General features: G+C 44.4%; 1 protein-coding gene across 3 annotated transcripts in view; it reads left to right on the top strand.

Annotated features, from left to right (window-relative positions):
- cacng7a (calcium channel, voltage-dependent, gamma subunit 7a) overlaps positions 1-26,787 on the top strand; it is a gene marked incomplete at its 3' end in the record, with an annotated part of 82,064 nt that extends 55,277 nt beyond the window's left edge. The window contains exons 1-6 of one of the 3 annotated variants that reach the window (XM_084563212.1): positions 7,491-7,803; positions 10,287-10,373; positions 12,909-13,049; positions 22,413-22,558; positions 26,245-26,454; positions 26,704-26,787. In XM_084563212.1, the coding sequence (XP_084419338.1) occupies positions 7,563-7,803; positions 10,287-10,373; positions 12,909-13,049; positions 22,413-22,558; positions 26,245-26,454; positions 26,704-26,787 (909 nt within the window). In that variant the 5' untranslated portion in view covers positions 7,491-7,562. Of the gene's footprint in view, positions 1-7,490; positions 7,804-10,286; positions 10,374-12,908; positions 13,050-22,412; positions 22,559-26,244 lie in introns of those variants that run through there. The other 2 variants (XM_084563213.1, XM_084563211.1) reach the window with 2 other exon arrangements.
- Positions 26,788-26,995: the final 208 nt, after the last annotated feature.

The raw sequence follows: 26,995 nt of genomic DNA, 5'->3' as shown, positions 1-26,995 counted from the left end.
AGTTCTTCTTTCCCCCATCATTACGTCGGACTGTTTGCTCCTAAGCGCCGCTGCTCCATTCATCTGTAATTCATTACGTGGCCTCAGCTCCTGGATTGTCCCTGCACACACACACAGAGTTGGTTAGAAGCTGGTGCAGCCTGGGAAATCTGGTTACATTCTCAAGGCTGGAGCTACAAAGAGAACCTCATCTCAGCCCATTTGTTGTCGGCTATCTCTGCAAACGGAGGCCTGATTTGGTGTGTGAGTGGGTTCTTATTTTTATGGAGTTACGGGGCAAAACTCTTGTAGAATGCTAGCACCGTGGGGACATTTTGTCTGGGCCCCAAAACATTTTAAGACTTATTCCCTTGACGCCTGAGTTGATTTACAATTGTTTGTGTTTTTGCTTTCAAGCTGATGCTAAATTAAGTGGAGATTGTTAATTTATCTGTCGTACATAGTGTAGATATAATTTTAGGTATGATGCAAATTAGCAACAACAGGCATGAATGATAAAAATGGTAAAACATTTATTGAAATTACAAAATCAGTAATTACAACTGCATTACAAATTCAAATTGAACACTATACCCTATAACACCAACTATTATACAGTAATCCTATTTGAAACAGAGCTCAGACTTTTCACGTAGGACTTTAAAACTAAACTTTAAAATGTTACACTATGCATTCGTTAGCTTCCTTTAACTGGATGTAGTTCCCACTCTGACCAATCCAATGGAAAACTAGTGCTTGCAAAAGGTTCCTAGGTATGTATTGAATGTGCACAAACCAGCATTTGAGGAATACATCTCGGCTGCAGTCTGAGTGGAAGCGGTGTGACGCGAATTCGGGACACTCTGTGTCAAGGGGTTAAAACTTGTTAAGACTTGGTTTTTGGGTAAAGTTTAAAATTAAGTTAGGGTTAAGATCAGCATTAGGGAATGCACTGTGTCACCGCAAGGTCCTCACAAAGAAAGAAATATGAGTTTATGTGTGTTTTTGTGTGTGGTTCATGTTTTAGTGGTGTCCCGGGGACCTAAACGGCAATATGTCTTATGGGGACAAAAAGTTGTTATGATATAATGCAAATCATTACATTTTATGATGAATACATGTTTTAGATTAGTGTAAGATTATAGTTAGAGACTGTATGCAGGAAATGACTATGTCAAAGTCAAATGAAAACTCTACAGATTTTCTTTTGTCAATTCAATTCAGTTCAACATGCTAAATGATAGTAGCACAGAATTGCATGACTAGAAGAAATTAGAGGACATGTGCTCAGTGCATCGTCCCCCAGCAGCCTAGGCCTATTGCAGCATAACTAAGGGATGGTTCAGTCCATCTCCAACCATAAGCTAGATGAAAAAGTTTAAAGCCTTGGTATTTGTAGATTTTTCTATTGATCCATCCCAGTCCTAAACACACCTTTAAGTTAACTTGGTTCCACACATGCAGAAAAAGCTGAATCCAAGTCAAACTGTATTTAATGTATTAGATTAGATTAGATTAGATAGATTCTTTATTTATCCTGTGAGGACTTCGGTGTCCCGTAGCTTCATCACGTGGAAACAGATATAAAGATATTTAAGTGTAAAAAATATACAGTAGTATCATCAGTGACCACAGTCTAGTTGGTTCTTCACAGGGAGGTGTTGTAGAGTCTTATGTCCTGAGGGACAAACCCCCGCCTCAACCTGTCCATGGAGCAGGACAGAGACAGCAGCCTGTCACTGAACCAGCTTCTCTGTCTGACTATGGTGTCCTGTAGAGGGTGGTGGACATTGTCAGTCTCAGCTTTATGTATTTATGTTCAAATCTATGTTGTTTATCAAATATGGTAAAAATGAGAGCATGCAACTGAAATTTACCAAATGGTTATGAAACACTTTCACAAAGTTTAAGACACAACTGTTTATGTTAGAAATATTTTTATTTAATTTGTTCGTTCATTTTGATTGTTTTCACCATCCAGCTTTGTTTCTGCAAGTTAATACAAATTTCAGCTGTTACTGTCTTCATCTGCTGAGCCTTAATCAGAAAGTCTCTACACTCTGTGTGTTTTAGTCACCACGATGTGAGAAAGCCCAAATGAATCAGCCTGAAAGCCCACAGAGCGAGACAATTATCTGAGTCCTGTAGGTACTCGTCTCCGTCCCTTCTGCTCTAAGTGGAGGATAGATTTGTGTGTTTTGACTCGGCAGCGCTGAGCGCCAGAACGCCTCTCGTGTTGAGCCTGACATTTCCAGCGCTGAGACTGATGCTTATTTACACGAGCCGAGCACAAATCACCTCTGTCTTATCCAGAGGACGTGACTTTCTGAAGCACTGACGTGTCTGAGAGTGGCGGACGTCATTTGGTGACGTCTAATTTGAATGTGCAGAGTGGAGAAACTTACGGCGCTCCCTCTTTTCCTTTAACACTGTTACAGAAGGACACTGCATAACTAATGCTAGGGGACTGAGCTTGAATCCCAGTGGTCTATAAATACACACATCTCAAGGCCACAGGAAGACTTGTTGATGCATGAAAGAAATATTAAATCCATACATGCATCGTCACAGTGCTTACACTTGCCGGGTAGTGTCGTAAACCAGGGTCAGATTTTCTTTGTCCACCTGTAGACTTCAACCACTGGTATAATCTTCTCCATATTGGTCTACTTCCATCTTATCCACAGATCAATGCACATATTTCAAAAAAGTATGGAAAACTAAAGTCTTTACTAAATGTCTCTAAAGCTCGTACTGAATTAGAGGCTCTGGTGATCACGTATGCTGCTCCTTCTGCTTCAGCTGCAAAATGTTCTAAATCTCAAGGCTTAAATGAGTTGGAGGCAAAAACATCTGGCTGTAGTCATTTTGATTGATTCGTATTGTCCCTGTTTTTACAATCAGAATATGAATATTGGGGATTCCATTATGATGCATGTTTTAATCATAGACTGTATATAAATATGGACAATGCATCCCCACTTCCTTCTTTGCATTGGCCAAATCGATGCTATTTTCTGGGGATACAGGCGACGCCATCTTGTGACTTTAGAGCGAGAGTCTGATCAGTACGATCCGAGAGTGGAGCCACGTGGAGGAGCCGTGATATCGATGCCCCGCCCACACTTCCTCCAGACTCACTCGCGTTTTCTTTTAGTTAATACTACGCTCTGCTCTACCTCCACCAGTTACAAGGAAATGTTGGATTTCACACTGGCCTTTTTTATTTATTTTTTCCAACTCTCACAGGACCTCTTCACGGAGTGGTTGGCATGGAAACTTTTAGCGATCATGATGTCACGTCCTGTTTCTACAGCACCAAATAAATAAGAACATAACTTCTCAGAAAAATTAACACTTGAACATTCATCAACATTATATTAACTACCTAAAATGACAGAAACCACCCTTGATAAAAATAATTGACATGTATGTTAGTGTTTTAGTTTGGCCCAAGTCCCACGCACTAACATGGATGGGGTGGAGCTTATGACCTATACTGTAGCCAGCCACCAGGGGGAGCACTACTTGCTTTGGCTTCACTTTAGAAGAGCTGTTTAACAGTTGAAAAGTCCTGAAACCAATTGAAGCCATTCTGGGAGATCTTTGCTGAAGTGTAACCAGTTTACAATGGATTGTCTCGGAAAGTCCTGTTTTGCTTCCAGTTTGCTGCCGTTTCAGTGATATCTTGTTAAGACTCGTGTGATTCTGCTCTTTTCACTGGGGATGTCTTATGCATATTTGTAACCTTGCATGAAATCGTGTTACCTGTGTTGCAGCCTGTCTCAGCTAGGACGCTCTTGGAAAAGAGATTTTTAATCTCAACAAAGGTTAAATAAATGAACATATATATTTATAATAATCTTTATGTATAGCCTATAAAATAATAATTGTAGATACAGTCTGGCTCCAGCCACAAACACACACTCTTCATATTTGAGACTTTCTTTCTTGTGGTCAAACCAGGAATCAGAATTCATTTTTAGGACATTTAGAAAGTTAAATTTAAAGCTAACCTGAATTTCTACCGCTGCTACGTGACGTTATTGAATTGCATTTCACCACTTCAGGCACATGTCTCAGTTCATGGTTCGATGGATTTTAAGCTTTGCTTTTTAGTGTCAGGGCTGAGGACAGGGGGAGGTGCTCCTTCTAAAATAACACATCAATAAGACAAAGTGAATACTGATAGCATGGTCCTCTGTTTGTCTTACATTCCCACACGTCAGCGGTTTTACATCACCACATACCTCTGAGCCTGCCATCATCTGTGCGGGAGGGTGGGGGTGCGGGGGGGTTTCTGATGACGGATGTTTTACTATATCAAATATTTGTGAGGTGTGACTCATGTGTGAGCGAGCGAATCCTCTCTGACTCTGCTGAATGTGCTCCGCGGCGTCTCACTTGAGCGATGAGGTCACGCTTCGCTCTCTCCCTGCCTGACGGCGGCTTTTCTTTTCGCTTCTTATCCGTTCGGTTCTGATCTTGTCTGCTGGCTTCGGTTTGTTCCCGGCTGGTCTCTTATCAGCCTCTCTACCCCCCTATCCACCCCTCTCTTTCTCAGCCTCGCCCTCGTAAACAACATTTTAAGAATCAGTGAACCTCCTCTGACACTGTTCTGAATGTATCTGCAGCAAAGCATGACATTCAGTCCTAACCTCTAACCTCTGATCCTTCTATTCAAACATTCATTTTAACCCTAAATGTAAAGAAGGCAATATGCTCTATATATACGTGCATGCTTTAATTTAACCTAAAGGTGCTGGAGTTACTTTTAATTCATTTACTTGGCCTTTTGTGTTGTGGATGAAATTGAAGTTATCCTCTTGACCTATACTCCTCCTCTTCAGGAGGAGTCTTTCTAGTCTTTCTTGTCCCTGCAAGTTTTCCAGGTCCTCAGCTTTGCTTTGACCAATTCTTGCATTTCTGTCTTTGTCTGTTTTTGCTATTTCCTCCTTTTTGCCTAATTCCACTTCTCTCCACTCAGTTTGCTTTGTTGTCTTGAATTCTGTGACTTCTAGCCTGATATTAAACTCTCAGAGTTTGAGTCCTACGTTTGAGTCAGCTTGCAGCCTGAAGACACTAAAGTGTGTCCTAGCCCGAGCCTGCAGTGCTTGGGGCAGCGTTGCCAGATACAGCTGGTAGTTTCTGGCCCAAAAGTTGTTTAAAAACTGCAAAGACAGACGCAAAACTGCACAAAAATAAAAGATTGATGTTTTGTTTAGTACGCTATGCAGCTGACGTACAGAAATCATGCAACACCACAACTACTCACGTCTAGCTACTAGACAAATGGAGCGCCTCTCTACTCTCTAACAAGGCGCAGCTCAATCATCTGCACCAACCACTGCCTGTCCCGTGAACACAGTCTAATGACAGTTCAGTCTTTGCACAAACAGTGCACGTTCAGTGTCCTCATGCACGCACAAGTGTAGCAGAATTTGTTTGATCTGAACTTTGCAGAGCAGGCCATGCTCTCTGCAGCAAACAGAGGAACGTAATGACTCAGGAAGAAGTAAATGCACTTTGGTTTTTGTTTCAAATCAGCTTTGCCTGAAAATTAAAATTCAAAACCGCCCAGTTGGGCTTGAAGCCTCCTGATCTAGCAACGCTGACAATAGAAAAGAAACACGTTTGTGCTCTCAACATGATAATAAATACACAATTTCTCTAGCATAATTCATGTATAGAAATATCATTGTAATCAAATACGCATATAGAAGGTTAAACAACAAAGAAACCTTCTTTTTAAAGTGTGTCCAAGTTTTATTTTAAGTCTCTCCAGACACTTTAACGTCAGATAACACCTCCCCTAGAACCTCAAAAAGAGACGATCCATTTTTAAAGCGTCTCCAGAAGGAAGGGCCTCGGCTTTTCTCCCCTCAGCTAAAAAGCGTCTATAGCACATTACTCTGCGCATAAGACGCCATCTGTGAGCTGCCTCAATATATAAATAACCTAAAACACTGCAGGAGGCAAACAATGACAAAACAAATATCACAGTTCAGCTCAGACACAAACAGTGATTATCTGTGCGTTAACCGAGCCTAGAATCTCAGCGGGCCCCGTCGTGGCCCGTTCACCGACACCACCACCACCGCCGCCGCCGCCGCCGTGTCATCTGTTTTTCATAAATGCACGTAGCAGCCCGCGGCACGTTTTATTGAACTGTACTAACGTGATTCGACTTCAACTTTAATTAACAGCGCGCGCTCTGCTGCAGGCGGCCTGTCACTTACTATCATGTGACGCAGACTCGTGGCAGGTTATTTCTGTGGACTAAATGATGTCCATGTGAAAGGAGCTCACTCTGAGACAGATGTCTGACGGGGATGGAGAAGAGGTTGTTCTCTGTCCACGCAGAGCGGCGTTCTGTGTCTGCGTTTAGTTTTTTTGGGAGGAGAGGAGGGGATCCACGGCGGCGTGGTGACTGTGACCTCCATTTTGACTGGATGGATGAGGCGCTGTCTGTCTGAAGATGTTTCTCTCAGAGCGGCAACAGTTGAAGCCGTGCAGACGCGAGGCAGAGGCAGCGTTTCTGCCACCTAGTGAGGCTCAAGCTGCACTGCACGCCACCAGGAAGCCTGACAAACCTGCAGCACCGTCACTGTGCATGCAACTACAACTTTACTACAGATTAAAAACATTTAAACCAGAAAGCTTTGGTACCTTTCTCATGTATCCTGTGCATCATGTCTAACTGACGACTCGTGCTGTGGATGGTTAATTATCAGACGTTCTGACAGGTTCGTTGATTAATGAGCTCCTGTTCATTTTGAAAGGCGCAACGTAAACTCTTCCACCATCTGTTCACTTACAGTTTGAGCTTGTTTTCAGATTTTGCCTGATTTTTATTCATGAGGGAATTCTCCCAGCTGTTTGCATTAAATACCTCCTCCTCCTCCTCCTCCTCCTCCTCCTCCTCATCTTCTTGTTTTTCCACCGTGATGAGAAGAAACTCAACATTTTGTTCCGTCCCAAGGGTGGACTCTGTGTTTTAAATGTTTACGTCCCTTGCTGGTGACAACACGTCGTCCCTCATGTATCAGAGCGTCGTTTTTGTTTGATTTGCGTCACGCCGAGAGTTTATTTGAAGACTTCCACACATCTGTGATTCGTCTTAACATCCTTCAACATGTCTTTGTTGAAGGTGATCTTGCTCGGTGCCGGCTCGTCTGAACTCACAGAATTCCATCTTGTTTATTATCAGGTTCCATCTCTGTGTTCTTGTCTTTCCTGACGTTCAGTTCTTCCAAAGTTCTCCACCTCCTCCCTTTTCCTTTCAGCCTCTCTCTCTCTCTCTCTCTCTCTCTGGTCGGCACACTCATTCATTCATATTTAACAGCTGAAGTCAATGAAAGTCAAGATGGATTAAAATCAACCCCCCCGCCCTCGTATCCGAGGCTCCCTGCTCCGCTTGTGCATATTTTAAAAATGAAAAAATCAATAAATGAAATCAATGTCTCTCCGTCCTCCTGTCACCTCTTCTCTTTCTTCTCTTTCCACACAAATCTTTAAGTAAACTAAACTAAAATGCTCCGTGTGTCCATTTAGGACTTGAGTGTTTTGTCCCTGGACCGACCATGGCCTACACTGATCTCTCCCATCGTCTCCTCTTTGCTCCTCAGATGAGTTCGTTCAGTACCAGGGCTCTGACACTGCTCTCCTCAGTTTTTGGGGCCTGTGGTTTGTTGCTGGTGGGCGTCGCCGTGTCGACGGACTACTGGCTGCTGATGGAGGAAGGCATCATCCTGCAGCAGAACCAGACCACCGAGGTCAAGATGGCGCTGCACTCCGGCCTCTGGAGAGTCTGCTTCGTGGCAGGTTAGTATTTTCTAAACGTTCCAGGTTCAAGATTATTTATTAATTTAGTTTTTTTGGAAATCCCTCTTCGTATTTTGATGTTATCCAGAACAGATCTTTCTTTACGAGCTAAGGAAACCACAGCGCAGCGTGACACCGGGACATTTTCACACTAGATTTGTTTGTTGGAGTGTGACAATCCCCCTAACCCCCCCTGCCCAGAATCCTGCTGGTCCATTTTCACGGCGTTTTCGCTCTGCGATTCGCAATCACAAGTTCTTTTGTCAAAGTGTGGCTGTTTACCACAACTGTCAGGATGAAAGCTGGGTGGAAAACTGAAAAAAAAATCAGATTGAGCCCGGTGTGCATGACGATGTGAAGATAGTGTAGTGAAGAAGAAGAAGCTACAAAATTTCGTTTGGCAGCATCTCTTGTAAGCAGCTACATGTCACAAACATAAACACAAAAATAAAGTTAATATAAGAAATAAATATTAAGATGCAGTAAAATATATAAATATATAAATAGTCTGTATTAAAACTAGTGCAAAGAACGCAGTAGTCTGTTTGTTGGTGTGGGAGGTAGTGTGTAGTTTGGCCCAACAACATGGAGGGGGCGGGGCTTATGACTGATACTGCAGCCAGCCACCAGGGGGAGCTCTGCATGCTTTGGGCGCATAGACTGTATATAAATATGGACAAACGTCTCCACTTCCTCTCATTAGCCCAAACTGACGCTATTTTCCCAGGGATACATCTTGCGCCGCCATCTTGTGACTTAGGAGCCAGAGTCTGATCAGTACGGTCTGAGGGTGGAGCCACGTGGAGCCGTGATATCGATGCCCCGCCCACACTTCCTCCAGACTCACTTGCATTTTCATTTAATTAATACTACGCTCTGCTCTACCTCCACCAGTTTCAAGGAAATGTTGGATCATACACTGGACTTTTATAAATTTATATAAATACATATATTTTTTTTTTTACAAATCTTACGGTCCCATGGTACTGCTTTACCGAGCGGTTGGCATGGCAACTGGTGGTCACCATCATGTCACATCGTGTTTCTATAGCATCAAATAACTAAAATGAAACTTTTTCAAAAAATTGACACTTGAACATTCATCAACATTATATTAACTACCTAATATAATATATATTTGATGCCATCCACTAACATGGAGGGGGTGGAGCTTATGACCTATACTGCAGCCAGCCACCAGGGGGAGCTCTACTTGCTTTGGCTTCACTTTAGAGGAGCAGTTCGGCCGTCCATCTTTTTACAGTCGATGTTTGGGCTTCACTTTTGAGGAGCTGTCATGGCGTCCACTTTTTATACAGTCTATGATCTCAAATGAAAAAAAAAAAAAACATTTCATAAACGTGCATGCTAGCTGGACACGGCCGTATTCTTTGCGATGCGTTCAAGTGCAACCTCTTAGCCCAGACTTGAGCCATGAGGTAACACCTCAGTTGCGTTTCTGCCGCGCTTGTTGCTGCAAAAAACTGAGGCTACAGTCCTGAATGCGACACAAAAGACACAAAAGCCCCAAAAAATCAGTTTGGAAATCTTGTTACGTTTGTTAAATTAATAATTATTCTTTTTAGGTAGTAGCGTATGATCTGATGTGTGAATATAATAGTCTGTGAAGAACCTGGATGGATGCGCTGAAGTCAAAAAGCCAAAAAGTGTTCTGTTGTTCATTCATTCACACACCAACAAACAAACAAACAGCAGAAGCAGAAGTGTGTGTGTGTGGAAACAAATAATATGTCCTTACCGCTGTCGCTGTGTGTGTGTGTCGGGGTCATGATGGCGATGCTCTGGGGAGGGCGGCCATGTTTGTGTTTCCCTGTTGTCTGGCGCCTGGTACAAAAGGTCAGAGGAGGGAAAACGCTGGTGGCATTTGGAACGGCCAAGAGTGTGTGGGAGAGAGAGGGAGGAGAGATATCACATTCATCTGTACATGTGTGCATCATTGTGTTGATATATTCTGAAGTGTGCATATATTTATATACATGTATATGAATGTATATGAATGTATGCGTCCTCTCTCTACGTCTCTGTGCCTACAGTTCGAGGTTAATCATTGCGTCTGCATTCAGCTCCTCTTTCCCTTTCCCTCCCTCTCTCTCTCTCGGCTCAGAGCTTGTTTTCCCCTGAACCCCCTGACCTCCATCTGTCTCTGCCTCTAATTCACTTTTTCTCTCACTTCCATCCTCCATCTCCCTGCTCCTGTTGTATTTTCACCATCTGTTATTTCTCTTTCACCTCTTTTCTTATTTGCCCCATTCCGTCGTTCCCTTCCTCTTCCTCTCATGTTCGTTCGTCTCAGTTTTATTTCCAAAATGCGTACGCTTCCACATTGTTTCTGACCCCAATCAGTGCAACTAATCAACTGTCTCACTCGTCTCCTCTTTCTTTTTCTTCTTCGCTCTTTTTCTTTCTCACTTTGTTCGTTTTTTATTTATTTATTTATTTTATTTTTTCCTTCCTCCCCCCAGGACCTGAGAAGGGCAGATGTGTCCCATCAGAATACTTCACGGAGCCGGAGATAGAGATCACGACAGAAAACACGGCCAACATTCTCAGTGAGTCACGTCCGTACTTTAAAGCCGTACCTGTTTACAGGATAATATGGTTAAAATATGGCTTCATGTGCATTTAGAAGTATTCTTCTCAGTTGCTTTGTCTGCACAAAATATTCACCTGTTTGCTCTTTTTATGAAAATGACAATATTAGAATAGAATAGAATAGAATAGAATAGAATAGAATAGAATAGAATGTCTGTATTCTCACTGTACAGGTACAACGAAATTAAGGAAATTAATATTCCTACTTCATTGGCCAGACTCAGTTCTTATCAGAATATGAGTCTGGTAACACGTCTGGATTTCATTATGGGCTTGGGATTGGAGGGGGGCGGGGCTTATGACTGATACTGCAGCCAGCCACCAGGGGGCACTCCACATGCTTTGGGCTCATAGACTGTATTAATACTTTCACCACACAAAGAAAGGTTGGATTATACACTTTATACTCATTTATTTGTGTTTTCCAACTCTCACGCTCCCACTGGACTTCTTCAGCTTCAACATTTCATAAACATGCGTGCTAGCTGGACACAGTAGAGTGGAAGTATGTGAGGCATTCTAGAGAAACGCCTTAATCGCTGTTAACTGTTCGTCTTTAAAGTTATTTCACTGCCAGTATCTCTTGCAACAGACGCGATGGCAGACTCTAAACATCTCGCTTCTCCGACAGCAGCGGCCATTTTGTTGTAATTCAAATCTACAGCGATCAGACGACGACTCAAGCCAAATGGTTTGATTAACCCGGAAGTTCCCAGCAGAGAGACTCCAGGCTTATTATTTATTCAACGCAGCCTGAACGCAGCCTTCCTCTTTAGAACTTGGAAACAAAACTTGCTGACATCCATGTCGCTCAGAGTTGACTGAAAACTTTTTGCCTTCCAGTGGGAAACGTTGGAATTCCTCTTGGGCTTTAGTCAGGAAACTAAAACTGGCAGGAGAGCAGCTGCAGTAAAATCCTCAGCAAGCTGCAACCTCTGAGGCATAAAAATTAAGCTAACACCTTAAGGCTTAAAAAGCTCCTCGAATGCCAACCGACTGGCTCCACGTGTCAGTCAGTCGAAATAAATATGTTTACAGCCTGGTGCGTTCTCCGTTCATGACGACTGCACAGGGAAGACTTTTAGAGAGCTTTGAAGAACTCACGTTGTCAAACTATATCAAGCGCCTGGCTGCTTTCAGTGACAGGTTGTTAGCTGTCTGGCCCAGCTCCACTCACACTCCACCTCTTTGCCCTTTTTTTGAACTGGCCTCGAGTTAGTTGGAGGCAGGCGCCGACAAGATGGCGACTACCGGAGACACCGCGCTGAGCTTCACTACGACTCTTCACGGAGGTTTCTCCCATCTTTATAGACAGTCATTGATTGAAATGTACAGACCAAATGTGTCCTGAACGATCCCTAAACGCGACTCGTGTCTCTAACTGACATATTTCTTAATCTGAAAAACTCTACTTTCACAAAAGCTTCGGCCCCTCACCTGCCAACTCTGTTTTTCTGAATACATCACATTCTAAAAATCGAACACTGTTGGAGTGAAGTGTCTCCACCAGGAACTGATTACGCCCCGGAAAATGTCTGCGGACCAATCAGATGATTGGGGCGGGGCTTTATGTGGTGTCATACAGGTCATGTGAGCGTCGTGGAGTTGAATTTGTTTGCAAACGAAACAGCTGACATCGGAGAAGCGACCTCTTTCCAGTCTGCTGCCTCGTCTGTTGTAAAAGATACTGATAAAGGCCTTTCTTGAGAAATACTTCATCTCTTAATGTCACGTTCCTCGTTGCTCTGATTGGTTGGATGACTATCCAATTGCGTGCAGAGCTATTTTACAGACTCATATTGTGATAAGAATTCATTCTGGCTCCACCAGCTCAGCAGCGTCTTAAATCTAAAGCAAGGTTGCAAAACATGAGCTTAACGCTGTGTGTTTTGTTTTGCTCGCTCCAAAATGCATTTGTAATTCAAGGTATCATCTTACAATCCCGCCACAAACCACCGAGCCCCCGTGAAAAATTTATATTTAAGAACTGTTAGAGTACTGAAAACATTTTTTTTTTTCTTCGGTCGATCTGTAGATGAATTCTGAGAGCTCAGCGAAGATCCCCACGGAGCTGTTTTTGTCTCTGAGCTCTTTTAATGATTTAAGGTGTTGACTCTATGAACCGGCCTCAAAGTGTTCCCCCCCTTCCCTCCGCGGTTTGTTCTGTCTCTTTGAAGTAAAGCGCACGCTGTTGTTGGAGACACCGGAGGGGGGCGGAGGGGGACACATGTGGTCCGTTTAACGCTAGATAAATGTCCTCAGGTGGGCACACAAGTCATAACTCTGCAGTGGCTCGGTGGGAGAGGTTCCTGAATAAATCATAGGCCTTACTCAGCTCGACACGCAGCCAGCTACTGCACAACTCTGCATATGAGTACACAGTAAAAATGTCTGCCCCCCCCAACCCTCCAGAGGACAAGCGGTTCCATAAAATGAATGAATGAATGAATGTTTGCTGCATTATAATTTTCTTCTACCGTCTCTTCCTCCAGAAATGGTTCGAACGGCCACTCCCTTCCCCATGGTCTCCCTGCTCTTCGTCTTCACCGCCTTCGTCATCAGCAACATCGGACACATCCGTCCGCAGCGCACCATCCTCGCCTTCGTTTCCGGGATATTCTTCATACTGTCAGGTAAATAGAGGACCTGCTCATAGAGTGTCAAACACCTGCAGCCTCTGCACAGTGAGCCTTGATCACAGGGTGGAATTTCACTCACTTCATACAGACATGTATGTTCTTGTGCAGAGAATCAAGGTACGCAGCAACTTTTATTTTATACTTTTGTTTCTTGTCACAGTTTGTTTCCTGATTTTTTCCCAATTACGCTGCAGGGTCTTGTTGTCACTGCAATGCACCCTGGGAGACGAGCCTCAGTACGCAGCTGTCAGAGAATCAGTGGATGGAGGGTCTACAGAGAGTTCTAGCGATATGAAATGCAATCTTCTCGCTGTATTTATGCCAAAAGTAAAAGTGAACTCCATCCAAACTAATTGGACGTACAGAACGGTCTTGCACATACCCCGAGGGGAATACTTTTTTATTTTTTATTTTTTATCTGCAAAGCACTTTGAAAAGTTTATGATCAAGTGATTAAACTGAGCCGTGAACTCGGCTCGGCCGCTCTCAGGTCAGTCCGGCCTCGCCTCCCTTTAAATTGTTGGGCTTTGCGGCGCGTGATGGTGAAGATTTAAAACTCATCTCGGTGCAGAAGATAAAGACGGCTTTAGGAAAGGCTTCAGCAGAGATTAACGGACGGGGCTGAGGCTACAGTTTTAATAATTTAACACCTTCACCTTATTGTTCCTCATATTTGATTGTGGCAGATATATTTTCTTCTTGTTGCCCTGGAACATGTGTGAAAGTTCAAGCAGTTAGAAATAGTTGGAAAAGTCACGAGGTGTTTCAAGGAAGCAGTGCAGGGCTGCATGGTGACAAAAAGCATATTCTCATTCTGCAGCACGCATGTAGAGGTCGGCAGGTTCTGTAGCGACTCTATGCACCGGGTATGCTCCTAAAGAAATACATCCTAGAAAATATGTATTTTAATAAAAACATAACTATCTTAAGGGAGGCAGAGTGATGTAGTGGTGTCCATTGTCTTCTTCTTTTGGCTTCTTCTTTTTATTTATCAAGTTGTGGCAAGGTAATTGAAATAATTTTTATTTTTTTTGGCGTCGTCAGATCTCTCTCTGAAACCTGAAGGTAGTTTCTATATAGTTTTAGTGCAAAGACAAACAAGTATATTATAGAAATGTTCACAACCTGAAATGTTCTTGAGAAATTTCCGCGCATTGCGGAATGTTGTGTGCAGTGTAAACCCTAGTGGACATATTCATAATAGCAGTTACTTTTATTGAAAAATTGCAGTTAATGTCTTTCACAGGCAGCCTCGGCTGTCTTCGTCCCCCAAAGTGCAGACCTTTGTACCTTGCAAATTCACCCCACGGGCCAGATTGGACCCTTATGTGCGGCCGCATGTTTGAAAACTTAAACTCCAGTAGGTCTAGATCAAGAATAAGATATTCTTAAATCAGGACGTGGATGCTCATTTAATTGCGTTTGTCGTGGATGTGTCTTGTGATTCAGAAAACGCTCTCCCTGCTCAAACAGCCATTACAGTGAAGACCTTTACTGTCGTCAGGTAGAAATATTCAGCTCTGTCTATATTATATATATATATATATATATATATATATATATATAGTATATTATATACCGTACAAACCCTGTGTGAAGAATCAAACTCTTCCCTCACCTGTCGGCTTAACTAAGACTTTAAACAGCAGCAGCAGAGCAGAAGGGAGAGAAGTGAGCTTGTTAAAAGTCGACATTCTCAAAGGTTAATGATAAAAGACTGGTGTGGACTGGAAAGGATGGTAGATTCCCTCTACAGCTCTTCTATGCTTTTCCCAGCGGACCACCTGTCAGACCATACCTTGTTCTCGCTGCTGGCTGAACAGTAGATGGGATTTAATTCCAAATAATTGCTCTGTCTTTGCTGAGGAAGCTGCAGGGCGCCGCTGCGGGCCTTCGGTCCAAAGTTTCGGCTTCGACCGAGCGGTCTGGAAGGGGACTTTGTTGTAGTTTTGACATTTCAATCAGGAGAAGTCGGTAACGAGGAGGCTGGTTTTTCTCCCGGATGACGTCTTCCTGCTCTGAGCCATTATCTGGCTGCAGTTAGTGGACTGGGCATCGAGCTTCAGTGCTGTCAGATTCTATTCCAGACACGTAGCAGAGTGGAAAGTTACCAGATGAAGTGTTTGATCATGCTGTTATGGTAAAAAAAAAATCTGCTAAAAAAATAGATTCACCTTCAAATCTGTTCCATTCGTTCACATTGGACTAAGAGCAGACAACCACACATATCGGTGTACTTTTTGCTTGGCCCTGGTTCTCCTTGTCTTGGGAAAGGCTCCTTAAGTCTGTAGTATTTTAGAAAATGGTGTGTTTCCAGCGTTCGAATGCGACAATAGACTTGTACAAACCCATGAAGAGATGACTATTCTACACTAGTTCCAAATAACCTGCACAGACCCCATCCTCATATAAAATAAACGGTTTAACTAAAGCTACAACTCGATCAGTACTCCCATTAGGGGTTGCACGACTTTGGATTTTTTAAAGTCGACTAATATGTGGTAAAAGTCGACGTCGACTACTCGATGACGTCACACATAGAAACTCAGTAGAAAGTAATGAAATCTATATTCTTGACCTGATACATATCGTAGCGTCTCACAAAAAAGAAGCTACGGAGGCTTTTCTGCAAGTTTACTGAAGCTTGAACACGTCAACACCATAAACACCTTCAGTCTGACACTAATAATATCGCTCTCACTCAGCAAACTCTCAACTCTACCATAACTTACGTCTCTCGCGTGGTGCATTCACTGACATCAAGGACAAAAGAAACACGATCCACAACCACAGCAACTATGTCAACTAATAGTACATGATAGAGCTTATCAAAGCGGTATATCTCCTAAGCCTTCTCTGTGTCCTGCAGCTAAAGGTCTAATAACTTTATCAAATAGTTGATGTGCAGCCTCCTTCTCTCTGTTACCACAGGATATTTGGTGAAGTTGTTAACTGACTGCTGTCCAGAGGATTTGGACCGTTCCTCTGCTAGCGTAAGCGTTACCCTTTTCAGATGAGTGCAGGCGTACTTTTGTTGTATTTCAGGTCTGACATGTCACGGTAGAATAGGCTGAACCGCTACTAGTTTGCTGCAACGACCCACTGGGCTCCTCACCTGTCTTCTCGGAGGCATCCATTGTTGTTGTTGTCACGTGATCGGCGACTAGTCAACTTCCTGCCTAAAGCGTCACGACGCAGCAGTGAAGTCGACTAGTCGGTGCAACCCCTAGCTCCCAGTGACTTTGAAGCGCAGCCTTTTTGCACTGGACATCACTTTCAGCTAAACAGCAGCAGATCCCTTCAGCCAGCTTCCAAAACCATGTGGCAAGCATTTCAAAGGTGAATAATGCAGAATAATGCCCCTAGTTTTGCAGAGACATTTCCAACGTTCAGTTAATAGTTAGCTGTTGACATGTTTTTGTGACTTCCATCACTAGTAGTGATGTGGAGCAATATGTTTTGCACACAGGTACCATTTTTTGCACACATGCAAAGATAATAATCACATTCAGGAGTATGTGGCTGCTGTAACACTTTCCTGACAGTGGTTTCAAGGATCAATATTCTGTGGCAATAATGTGCCAAGAAACAATCCAACAATAAATGCTAAAAGACTTCTTGCTAGTTAATTATTAATATAGACTGCACTCAAATTGATTTTATGTTGATTAAGATATGTGGAGAACGCCACAGTCCAGAATATTCCCCTGGAAGGCAGCAGTGTGCTTCTATGTTGTGTTTTTTTTGGTGCTACCACCAGTTGAGCTCACAGGACGTCCAGTTTAGGTTGTTTGGTGAGCCAGTGTAGCTCAGTTGTTCCCAATGAAGCGGTTTTGGTCCCTGGAAATGACCGCAAGATAAATCTGAGGAGTCAGGAGAAGATTAATGAAGAAGAAACACAAGTCACTTAGATGAAATCAGAGGTGGTGGAAGTGCTATTAACTTCTGGATGACAAGGTTCAGACCTTGCAGTAGATAATCTTTAATGACCGTGAAGGTTCTCAGTCATCCAGGTCATGGTATAGCCAAAAAGCATTTAGGAAAGGCAGCGTGTTTTGAGAAGACGTTTCATCTGTCCTCAGTTCTAAGGGACTGGTGGGAAGTTTAAATAGGAACATCTGGGTGTAGCCCATCAGAAAACTTGCTTGACTTCTGTTAACGACCAGAAACTGGCACAACTAGCGTTCTTTAACGGCTAGATACTTACCTGTCATCCTCTTTCCCTATGACGGTGCTCCTCTAACGACTAATTATCAGTCAGAGGCTCCAGTCTCAAGGTGTGAATGGGGTTGAAACTTCTCGGGGACAGAAGTTAGGACTGTTATTGTTAATTGATAGCAGATTAAATCTCAGTCCACCTGAGGATTTTCCAATCTGACATCATTAATGTGACCCAGGACTCATTGTGTGTTCACACCACCAAAGGATTGAGGTCAAAAGCATCCTAGACCACCTCCAAATATGGTTAATGCATCCTGGCTGTGTCCTTTGAGTGTTTAGGTGCATGTCATTATGCTAACCTACCTCAGCCGGCATGTGAGAGAGAGATGTGAGGATGGAGGAAGCCGAAGCCGCTAAAAGATAAACCCTTGGTGGCTGTTTTACTGTCCGCTCACATTTAACAAACAAAGTCCTCTCTGCCACATCAGCGCGACACCAGAGCTGTGAAATCGTCCGCTGAGATTGTGTCTCGTTTGTATTAGAGTCCTTTTTGGTGAGGAGAGTCAGTGCAGCCGGCAGGGTGACATCAGCTCCTGGTAACGCTGCAGGACAGCCGGGTGACGTTTGTTACCTCCAGCACGGGTCAGACATTCAGCTGATGTAGTGGTTGTTGGGATTCGTTTTGTTTTTTGTTTTTTTTGGACTTCGTGCTCTCTCTCTCTCTCTCTGTCTGTCTCTCTCTCTCTCTCTCTCTCTCTCTCTCTCTCTGCAGACAGCATTACATCACCTTTTTCTTTTTGCATGAGGGAGCTTTACCTCACAGCTGCTAGCTTAGCATGGTGGACTGCTGACTGGACACATGATGTCATGAGAATGTCACCAAGCCAGGACAGAGAAAAACACATTCATGCGAATAAATACACACAAACTCAAAGACATGCACGTCCAGAAATCTGTTCTATGTGTGAAAATGAACACACAAAACACTAACGAGAAACAACATGTAAGGCATTTTATCCAGTAAATTACAAAAGCAACATACAAGTGCAGTCCATTTGTCTCTTTATCTGTGGTCTTTGTTAACATCTTCCTCTTGACTCATGCTGCGTTAGTTTCTTTGAATGCACGCAAATATGAATGTGAAAGAGCTGTTTTTAAATTTGTAAAAACATGTAAAAAAAATACATTAGATCGACTTTTTCACATTTTATAAGCACTAAAATTATATAAGGAGAAATGTGAACATGGTCCTTCTGAGGGTGTCCTGTTGTTAGTGGGGGGGCCTTTGAGGGGAGGGGCCTCTGTGGATCATCCCACAGATACTTGATCAGTTTGGGATCTAGTGAGTTTGGAGGCCAGGTCAACACCTTGTGCTGTTCTGCTTGTTTTTTTTTTAGTTGTTCCTAAAGTGTTTTTGTGTGTGTGTCTGTGTCAGGCTGCATCCTGCTGGGGATGGCTGCTGCCATCAAGGAGTGTCATTGCTATGGGGTGGGGGTGCCTGGTCTGGTCTAGGTGGGTGCTACATGGTTAAGTAACATCCACACCAATGAATGCCAGGTCCAGAAGTTATTTACTTCTCCTGTCTGTGGTCATAATGTTATGCCTGATCGAGCATTTTACCATAAAGACTGTGTTCTCTCCTATAAAGGCTTTGCTGTAAATACTTCTCACGGACATTTCAGAACGGTGTTACGTGATTTCAGCAGAAACTCTTCGTCTCAGTCAGCATGTGCTTATTTTTGTCATGAAAACTGCCCGTCAGTCAGATCGCACCCCGGGGTCCCAACATGGTGGCTGTGGACCAGCTGTTTCCTCCCTTTTCTCTCCTTCTCGTTCTCTCTCTTTTTTCTCTCCCTCTGGTGTTTTTACCCCTCTCCTCCTCCTCCTCCTCCTCCTCCTCTGCTCTCCATGAACACGTGGAGCTCGTGTCCAGGAGGCTGAGACTGAGTCACGACGCTGCCATCTGATGGCTGATAGAGGCAAATACACCAAGTCTTTCTCCTCACCCCATTTTAATTTGCAAAATTCATTTTAATCATTAAATAAATCTACCATTTGAACTTATTCTCAGTATTTAGTACCATATAAAGCTGAATTTAATGAATTGGGAAATATTGGAAAATATCAATTTAATGGGACAAAAAAAAATGAAAGCAAAGAAAAATACTTTGTTTTATAATAATTCATTTTGCACGTTGAGCTCTGATGCCTCCCAGCCAGAAGGTTCTGGGTTCTAATCCATCACGGCCGACTTGTTCCTTTCTGTGTGGAGTTTGCATGTTCTCCCTGTGTCTGCGTGGGTTCTCTCCAGCTACTCCAGCTTCCTCCCACCGTCCAAAGACATGCTGGTTAGGTTCATTGGTGATTCTAAATTGGCCGTAGGTGTGAGTGTCTCTCTGTGTTAGCCCTGTGATAGACTGGAGACCTGTCCAGGGTGGACGCCTCTCGCCTAATGACAGCTGGGATAGGCTCCAGTTCTGGGTCTTCAACATCTACTAAAACTGTGTGAGCCCTTGGATCATTCATTCATTCATTGGGAGACTATCCCAGCTGAGAGAACCCACGCAGACACAAGGAGAACATGCAAACTCCACACAGAATGGATTAGAACCCAGAACTTTCCCTTTGGGTTAGCAGTTACCTTTATTGACAATTTGCAGTTAATGTCTTCAGTGTAATTTTTTGCAAATTTATCCCGCGGGCCGGTTTTGGCCCCTGGGCCGTATGTTTGACACCTCTGCTCTAGAGGATGAGCTGCAACAAATCATGAATGGATGAAAGAATGAAAGAAAAAATGCAAAGAAGCATAGTTGGTATCTGAACATGTATTCCACACAGCTGAGGAGCAGTTCACGGCCTTCTGCTTTTGTGGTTATTTTTTATAAAACTTAATCAAAAACTTTTTGTAAATCTTCTGGTTTCCAGTGTCGCCTCACAGAGATGGTTTGAATGTTTTCTCTGTGACTTTTCCTCTGGGTGATTCCACTCCATGTTTGTTGGGTTCATTTGTGATTCTACATCGGCTGTAAGTGTGAATCTAAGTTTGTCTCTCTGCGCTGTGATAAACCTGTGACCTATGCAGTGTGTTCCCTGCTTCTATCCCAGTGCCAGCTGGGTAACGGACAGATGAGGGTAAAGAGAAATGTGACAGATCATACTTTAAGCTCTCAGAGACATTTGTCTGCCTGGACTTGTGGAGTCATCGTAGCTCGTAGGCTATCGTGATTTGTTCCATCGTTTACGTCAAACTGATCTCCCGCCCAGCCGCCTCCTTAAGGACTCCTGCCGGCGTCTCCTGCTTTGATTGGCCTCATTTTCCACAGCTGCCCCACCAAAACAATCTGTCCAACAGGTATTTTCAATCAGGACCAGATGGTGCTCTGCTAATCTATTAGCGAGGCAAAGGATGGCACAAATTGACTGATAAATATGTCGCTAACTCGTGTTGTTTACAGCATCATCACCGACCCGCTGGAGGCTTTAATATGTAAAAAGAAACGCCATCAATCACGGTAGTCTCGCTGTGTCTTCGTGTCCCTTACATGCTGTTGAATTATTGAGCCACAGAGCCACGGAGCCTCTGTGACGCCCCGACACAGAAGCCTAAATCTGGCTTAACACGTTTTAAAAAGCTCCATGTAGGCTAACGCTGATTATATATTTATTTATTAACTGTATTATTACGTAGCGCAGCGCTTTATACTAGTTTATATTAATGTTAAAATGATGTTTAAAGCTTCTTTGCTGTGTTTAGTGTGTCAGAGTTTTTTGCAGGTCAGCTGCTGCGGTTAGTTCGTCGACAGGGGAGGAGCTGACACACTCTGCTAATGAGGCTCCACTGTGTGTGTGTGTGTGTGTGTGTGTGTGTGTGTGTGTGTGTGCGCACGAGGCCGGGTTTTCTACGCTCTAGTGTGTACTTGCATCCCCGCGTCCCTTTTGCGCCGTTGTTTCCTGGGCTGGTGAACGTGTCCTTGTTTATCTCCTCAGCTCAGCGCAGCCTGTCGTCTATATACAGTCCAACCAGGACACGTTATCATTAGCTAGTCCAGCTACGACGCAGCGCGCACAAACACAAAGAGACTAAAGGCCCATTCAGATGGGATTAGTATGACAAGGTAACAAGGGAAAAGCGGCATTAGCCTTCCGCCTCCTGGTTCGCTTGTGTTTGTCGGATAGAAAATGAAAACGAAATGTCAGAAGTGGTCGACCTGGTTTCTACTGGATTTAACCGCCTGGTCTTACAGTATTTTACTCTTCCTTCCACTCATTCATGTTTGCCCATGTCATACTTACAACTGAACCTCAAATCGATGATTTAAAATGTACAAGGAGGGATTTGATAAGTCTGCGGGTGAAGGATGCAACAAACAAAGCTGAAACAAGAGCGACTGGACTTGTAGAGGTTCTTGAAGACGTTTCATCCAAGTCTTCAGTTCTAAAGGACTGGTGGGGGGGGTTGGGGTTTAGACAGGAACATCTGTGGGTGTAGCCCACCTGAAACCCACATGACTAGAGTCACCAGATAACCACCAGAACATTTACTCTTCAACATAATCCCCTTAGACACTACCTCTTCTTCTTCACCCCCCTCCCCCAGTGTTGCCCCCATGCCCTTGTCCTTTGGGTCCTGTGGGTTGAGGGGCCTCTGTGGATCATCCCACAGATACTTGATCAGTTTGGGATCTAGTGAATTTGGAGGCCAGGTCAACACCTTGTGCTGTTCTTCATGGTTTTTTTTTAGTCGTTCCTAAAGTGTTTTTGTGTGTGTGTCTGTGTCAGGCTGCATCCTGCTGGGGATGGCTGCTGCCATCAAGGAGTGTCATTGCTATGGGGTGGGGGTGCCTGGTCTGGTCTAGGTGGGTGCTACATGTCTAAGTAACATCCACACCAATGAATGCCAGGTCCAGAAGTTTCCCAGCAGAACACTGAACTGTCACAAGATGGTTTAAATGTTATTTACTTCTCCTGCCAGTGGTCATAATGTTGTGGCTGATCGGTGTGTAAATGCTTTAGCAGGTTGCACCAAGCTGTATTTCTGCAAGACGGTGTTTACAGAGAGAGAACCCCCGATGACTCACTATACACCATCAAATCCTCTGCATTTATCACGATACCACTACGACTAAAATATCCAACGTGTGTGTGTGTGTGTTTTTGTGTGTTTGTCTGTTTGGGTGTGTGTTTGTGCTCCTGCAGGTCTCAGTCTGGTGGTGGGTCTGGTCCTCTACATCTCCAGCATTAACGACGAGGTGATGAACCGACCCAGAGAGCCCGAGCAGTTCTTCCACTACCGCTACGGCTGGTCCTTCGCCTTCGCCGCCTCCTCCTTCCTGCTCAAAGAGGTGACGCTAACACACAAACACACACACACACACAAACACACACACACAGTTACTCATGCACACACTGCAGATGTGTTGGAGTAAACGCACACTGTGAGCAGCGCACGGTGACGCAGATACGTCCTGATGCTTGGCAGCCGCTGTTTGTGAATCGGGGGCTCTGGGGCGTCGACAACCGCCGTTTAGCTGAACACACTCGAGCACGTGCACACACACACACACACACCACACACCCATTCAGACAAACACACATTTAAAGAAGTGCCTGCGTAGGAGCTCGTCATCTCGCCTGCATCAATATTCATAAATGTTAATAGCCTGAATACTTGAGGGCAGCAGCTCTGTCGCAGCACAGCTTCATATGCATCTGAATATTCCTCGCTGGGAATAAAAAGGAGGAAAGAGAGGGAGGCTCTGCTCCTCCTCCTTTATCCCTTTCTTCCACTTCTTCCTCCTCCTCCTCCTCCTCCTCTCTTCTATATGTCCTCTACTTTTATCGTGCCTCTCCTCTCTTTCATCTCCCGTTCTTTAATCCTCTGTCGTCCCTTCCCCTCTCTGTTCTTCTTCTCTTATCTCTCGCCTTCTGTGTGTTCGTTTTATCTCCTCGCCGTCTCTGCTGTCGTTCCTGTTTTGTTTTCCCTCATCTGTCTTCTTCCTCTCCGTCTCCTCCTCCTCTACCAGCTCTTTACTTTTACTTCAAACCTTCAGTTATCTTTCACTCTCTAATCCCTCCTCCTCCATTTCCTTCTCGTCCTCTCCCTCCACGTTATTTCTCATATTTTCACATCTCGTCCTGATCAGGAAGTTAGAGCCGCGTCATCTCGGTTTATCTCACCTTCCTTAAACATCTGGCTCATCCTTGCGTCACCTAACCGTCCTCTTTCATTTTTCTTTTCTTTCACACCTTATTCTCTCATATTGTCCTCTCGTCTTTCACCACTTCTCATCCCTTCATCTCTTCTCTTCTTCTTCTTATTTACCCGTTGCATTGTCTTTTCACATCTCCTTCTTTCCCAACTTTATTCCTTTCTAATCCACCCCGTAGTTGGAGAACACGTTTTTTGTTTTTTTTTCTTCCCCCTCATTCACACGAACATGTTCATCAGCATTCCCGTTTCGGGGGGTGGGGGTGGGGGGGTTGCTGTAGCGATGATGTTGTGTATGAATAGTGAATGAGCTGTGAATGCTCAGCGGATGCCCGAGTGAAAACATGAATACATTATTAGATAATGGCTCGTTCCGCGGAGTAACGCCGAAGCCTTTTTGTTAACGCTCTGCAAAATTATCACGGGCTCATTAACATTTTTTTTTTGCCCTCCTGATGGCGGCGTGCTGCAGTTTAAGGAGGAGGAGGAGGAGGAGGAGGAGGAGGAGGCTGCTGATTCGTTGTTTCATGAATGGTTTTTTGCATTTTGGATTTCTCTGAAAACTCGTGCATTTGGATTCCCTGTGGCAGAGCAGATGTTGTGTTCATGGATGGAAACGGATGAGCCTGAAATCTATTTCACTCTGATGAGGCTCTATCCAAAACGTTACTATTAATTTAATGTCAGTTAATTGAATTGTTCCTTTATTAATCCCTGATGAGGGAATTCTTTCTCTGCATTTAACCCGTCCGTTCGTTCAGACGGCAGTGTGCACACGGTGAGCAGTGGGCCGCCTCCTGTGCTGCACCTGGGGAGCAGTTTGGGGGTTGGAAGTTTGCTCGAGGCATGGACACGGTGGGATGCAAACCTGCGACCCCACGGCCCCAAAGCTGCTCCTCTAACCACAACTCAACGGCTTATCAGAGCCGTTTACGAGTTGTTGGACTTCTCAGTCATCCTGGTCATGGTGCATCCAAACAACAAGGGCAACTGGACTTGTAGAGTTTCTCAAAGACATCTCATCCAAGTAGCTTCAGTTCAGTTTTAAAAGACTGGTTGAAAAGGGTCCTTTAAAGACCAGATAATTACCTGTAGTTGGAAGGATCTGTTCTCTGTCCACCTCCCTTTTTTAGAGAGGGGTTTTCTGACATAGTTGGCTTCCTGTACTCCTCTTTCCAGCATCGGTCTTCTCTGGATAAAATGTGGATGTAGTTGTCCTCAAAGGAGTGTCCTTTGTCTTAATGGAAGTCTGAATCCTGCCCAGAGTGTCCATTTGTTTTGCAAAATCATGTACAACCTACAGGACTACCTATTTCATGCCATAGCTATGGCGACAGTGCAGAGCATAAGCTGAAACCACGCTGTAGCCTGACGTGCACCTCCCCAGAAATGTAACTAAGTACCGCGGCGACTCGGACCACAAGAGCTGTGATTGGTCCACTTAGTAGTAGCGTGTTTCCTCTTTAGTATTTCCATCTGCTTCTCCATCTCCGCAATTTTCAAATTAATAGTTTTGGATCAATAAAGATGGAACACATGGAGGAAAGGTTGACAGAGGAGGTTCAGAGATACAAACATTTGTACGACTCGTCTTCGGCGAAATTTCGGCGCAGGTTTCAGTCGCAATTGTTGAAAGTGAAGCAGGAAGTAGAAACAAAAATTAAACCGACTGGCAAAAAAGACACAGCGCCGACTAGTGTTTGGGTGGAGTTGTTACAGAGCGAGACAGACTGAAGAACACACCAAGTTTAAATAGCTCACACCGGCGTAGGCTATGTATGTAGGTTACGCCGTCTATGTCCCACAGTACCTTAAATGAGCCTTAATACAGAGCTTTTTAATGAAAAATAGGAACTTGAATCTGCATCAACCAAAGACAGTCCCGGTTTAACACATGTCTTTCAGTTAAGTAAATGCTGCAACAGTTTCTCTGCTTTCTCCACAACCACGGACAACATTGTACAACTTTTTTGCAGAGTTCCTTAATAACGAGTAAATGTCTAAATGTGTAAAAATTCGTTGATAACACCTCCTGAAACTCTTGTCTTTCGCTGACCTTTTTACTTTTCACCTCGCTCAGGTGAAGTGGAGGTGTACTTCAGATGTGTCTGAACGCTGTGACATTACTCACAGGTGCAAAAAAGAACACTTACATAGTTACAAAAGTGTCCACGGCCGACTTCCGTGAGAGGACAATGACAATGTCGCTTTCACAAACTGCTTTTTGCAAGCAGCACGAGTCTGCTGAACATCTGGTCGTACCCAGAATCACTTGCTGTCAGGTGTGGTTATGTGACAACACTATTTATAATGTAGTGTGAGACCGCCGTGGAAGACTATGACAACTCTAACACTGTCGTTGTTGTGCAGAAGGTGGCAGACAGCTCGGGACAGGATGTGTAAAAATCAGAACAAGTTATTCTGTTTTTAAAAATAGTTGCAAAATTGGGTTTTGATCGGCCAACGAACAAACCAAACGATAGAAAAACCATAGACTGTATAAAAAGTGGATGCCATGACAGCTCCTTTAATGTGAAGCCAAAAGCAACTAGAGCTCCCCCTGGTGGCTGGCTGCAGTATAGGTCATAAGCTCCACCCCCTCCATGTCCAAAGTGCACGTCAAATACATTTTATTCAACTCATTTTAAGTGCGTAATATAATGTTGATGTATGTTCAAGTTAAAATTTGTCTAAGAAGTTTTGTTTCAGTTAGTTTGACATTATAGAAACAGGATGTGACATCAGGATGATTGACAGTTGCCAATGACAACCGCTCCATGAAGTGGTCCCTGAACGGCTATTTGTGTTAATTTGTCTCAGGGTGCAGGCGTGATGTCCGTCTACCTCTTCATGAAGCGTTACGCCGAGGAGGAGCTCTATCGGCCCCACCCGGCTCTCTACCGCCCCCGCATGTCCGACTGCAGCGACTACAGCGGCCAGTTCCTCCATCCGGACTCCTGGCCGCCACCGCAGCGGGGCCGCAGTGCCTCCGACGTCTCCTCCGACATCTCCATCCAGCTCAACCAGACTCCGCCTCAGAAGCAGCCTCCCAAGGGGGGCAGCAGCTCCCAGGCGACGCCGTCCTCCTCCGGGCCGTCCTCCGCCGCCAGCTACCAGCTCCAGCCGGCCTCGTCCTCCTCCACCTCCTCCTCATATCCGCACCCCCTTCACCCGGGCGCCACCTCCACCCTAACCAGGGCCTCCCACGCCCACGGGCACCCTCAGTCCCATCACCACCACCCTCACCCCCACCCCCACCCGAGCGGGCCCCCACCCCAGTCCATGCCTATGGCGGTTCCACCCTCTGCTGTGCCTCCTCCACGCTACCACACGCACATGCGGATGAGCGCCTCGCCGTGCTAGGTTACAGAAGAGGGGAAAACGCAACTGGGGGCGTGGGGTTAGATTGGCTCTGTTACAGCTCTTTAGACACACCACACGACAAAACACACAAACACAAAAACCCAGTACCCTCAATGGCGTGGGAGGAGGGCTGCGGCAGAGTAGCTGAGGGAAGGAGGTTTAAGGAGATCAAAAAAAAGAAAAGAAAGAGAGAGAGAGAGGAGGAAAG

The sequence above is a fragment of the Chelon labrosus genome (genome assembly GCF_963514085.1).
Source record: "Chelon labrosus genome assembly, chromosome: 16".
NCBI lineage: Eukaryota > Metazoa > Chordata > Actinopteri > Mugiliformes > Mugilidae > Chelon > Chelon labrosus.
This window is presented reverse-complemented; position numbering and strand designations above follow the sequence as displayed.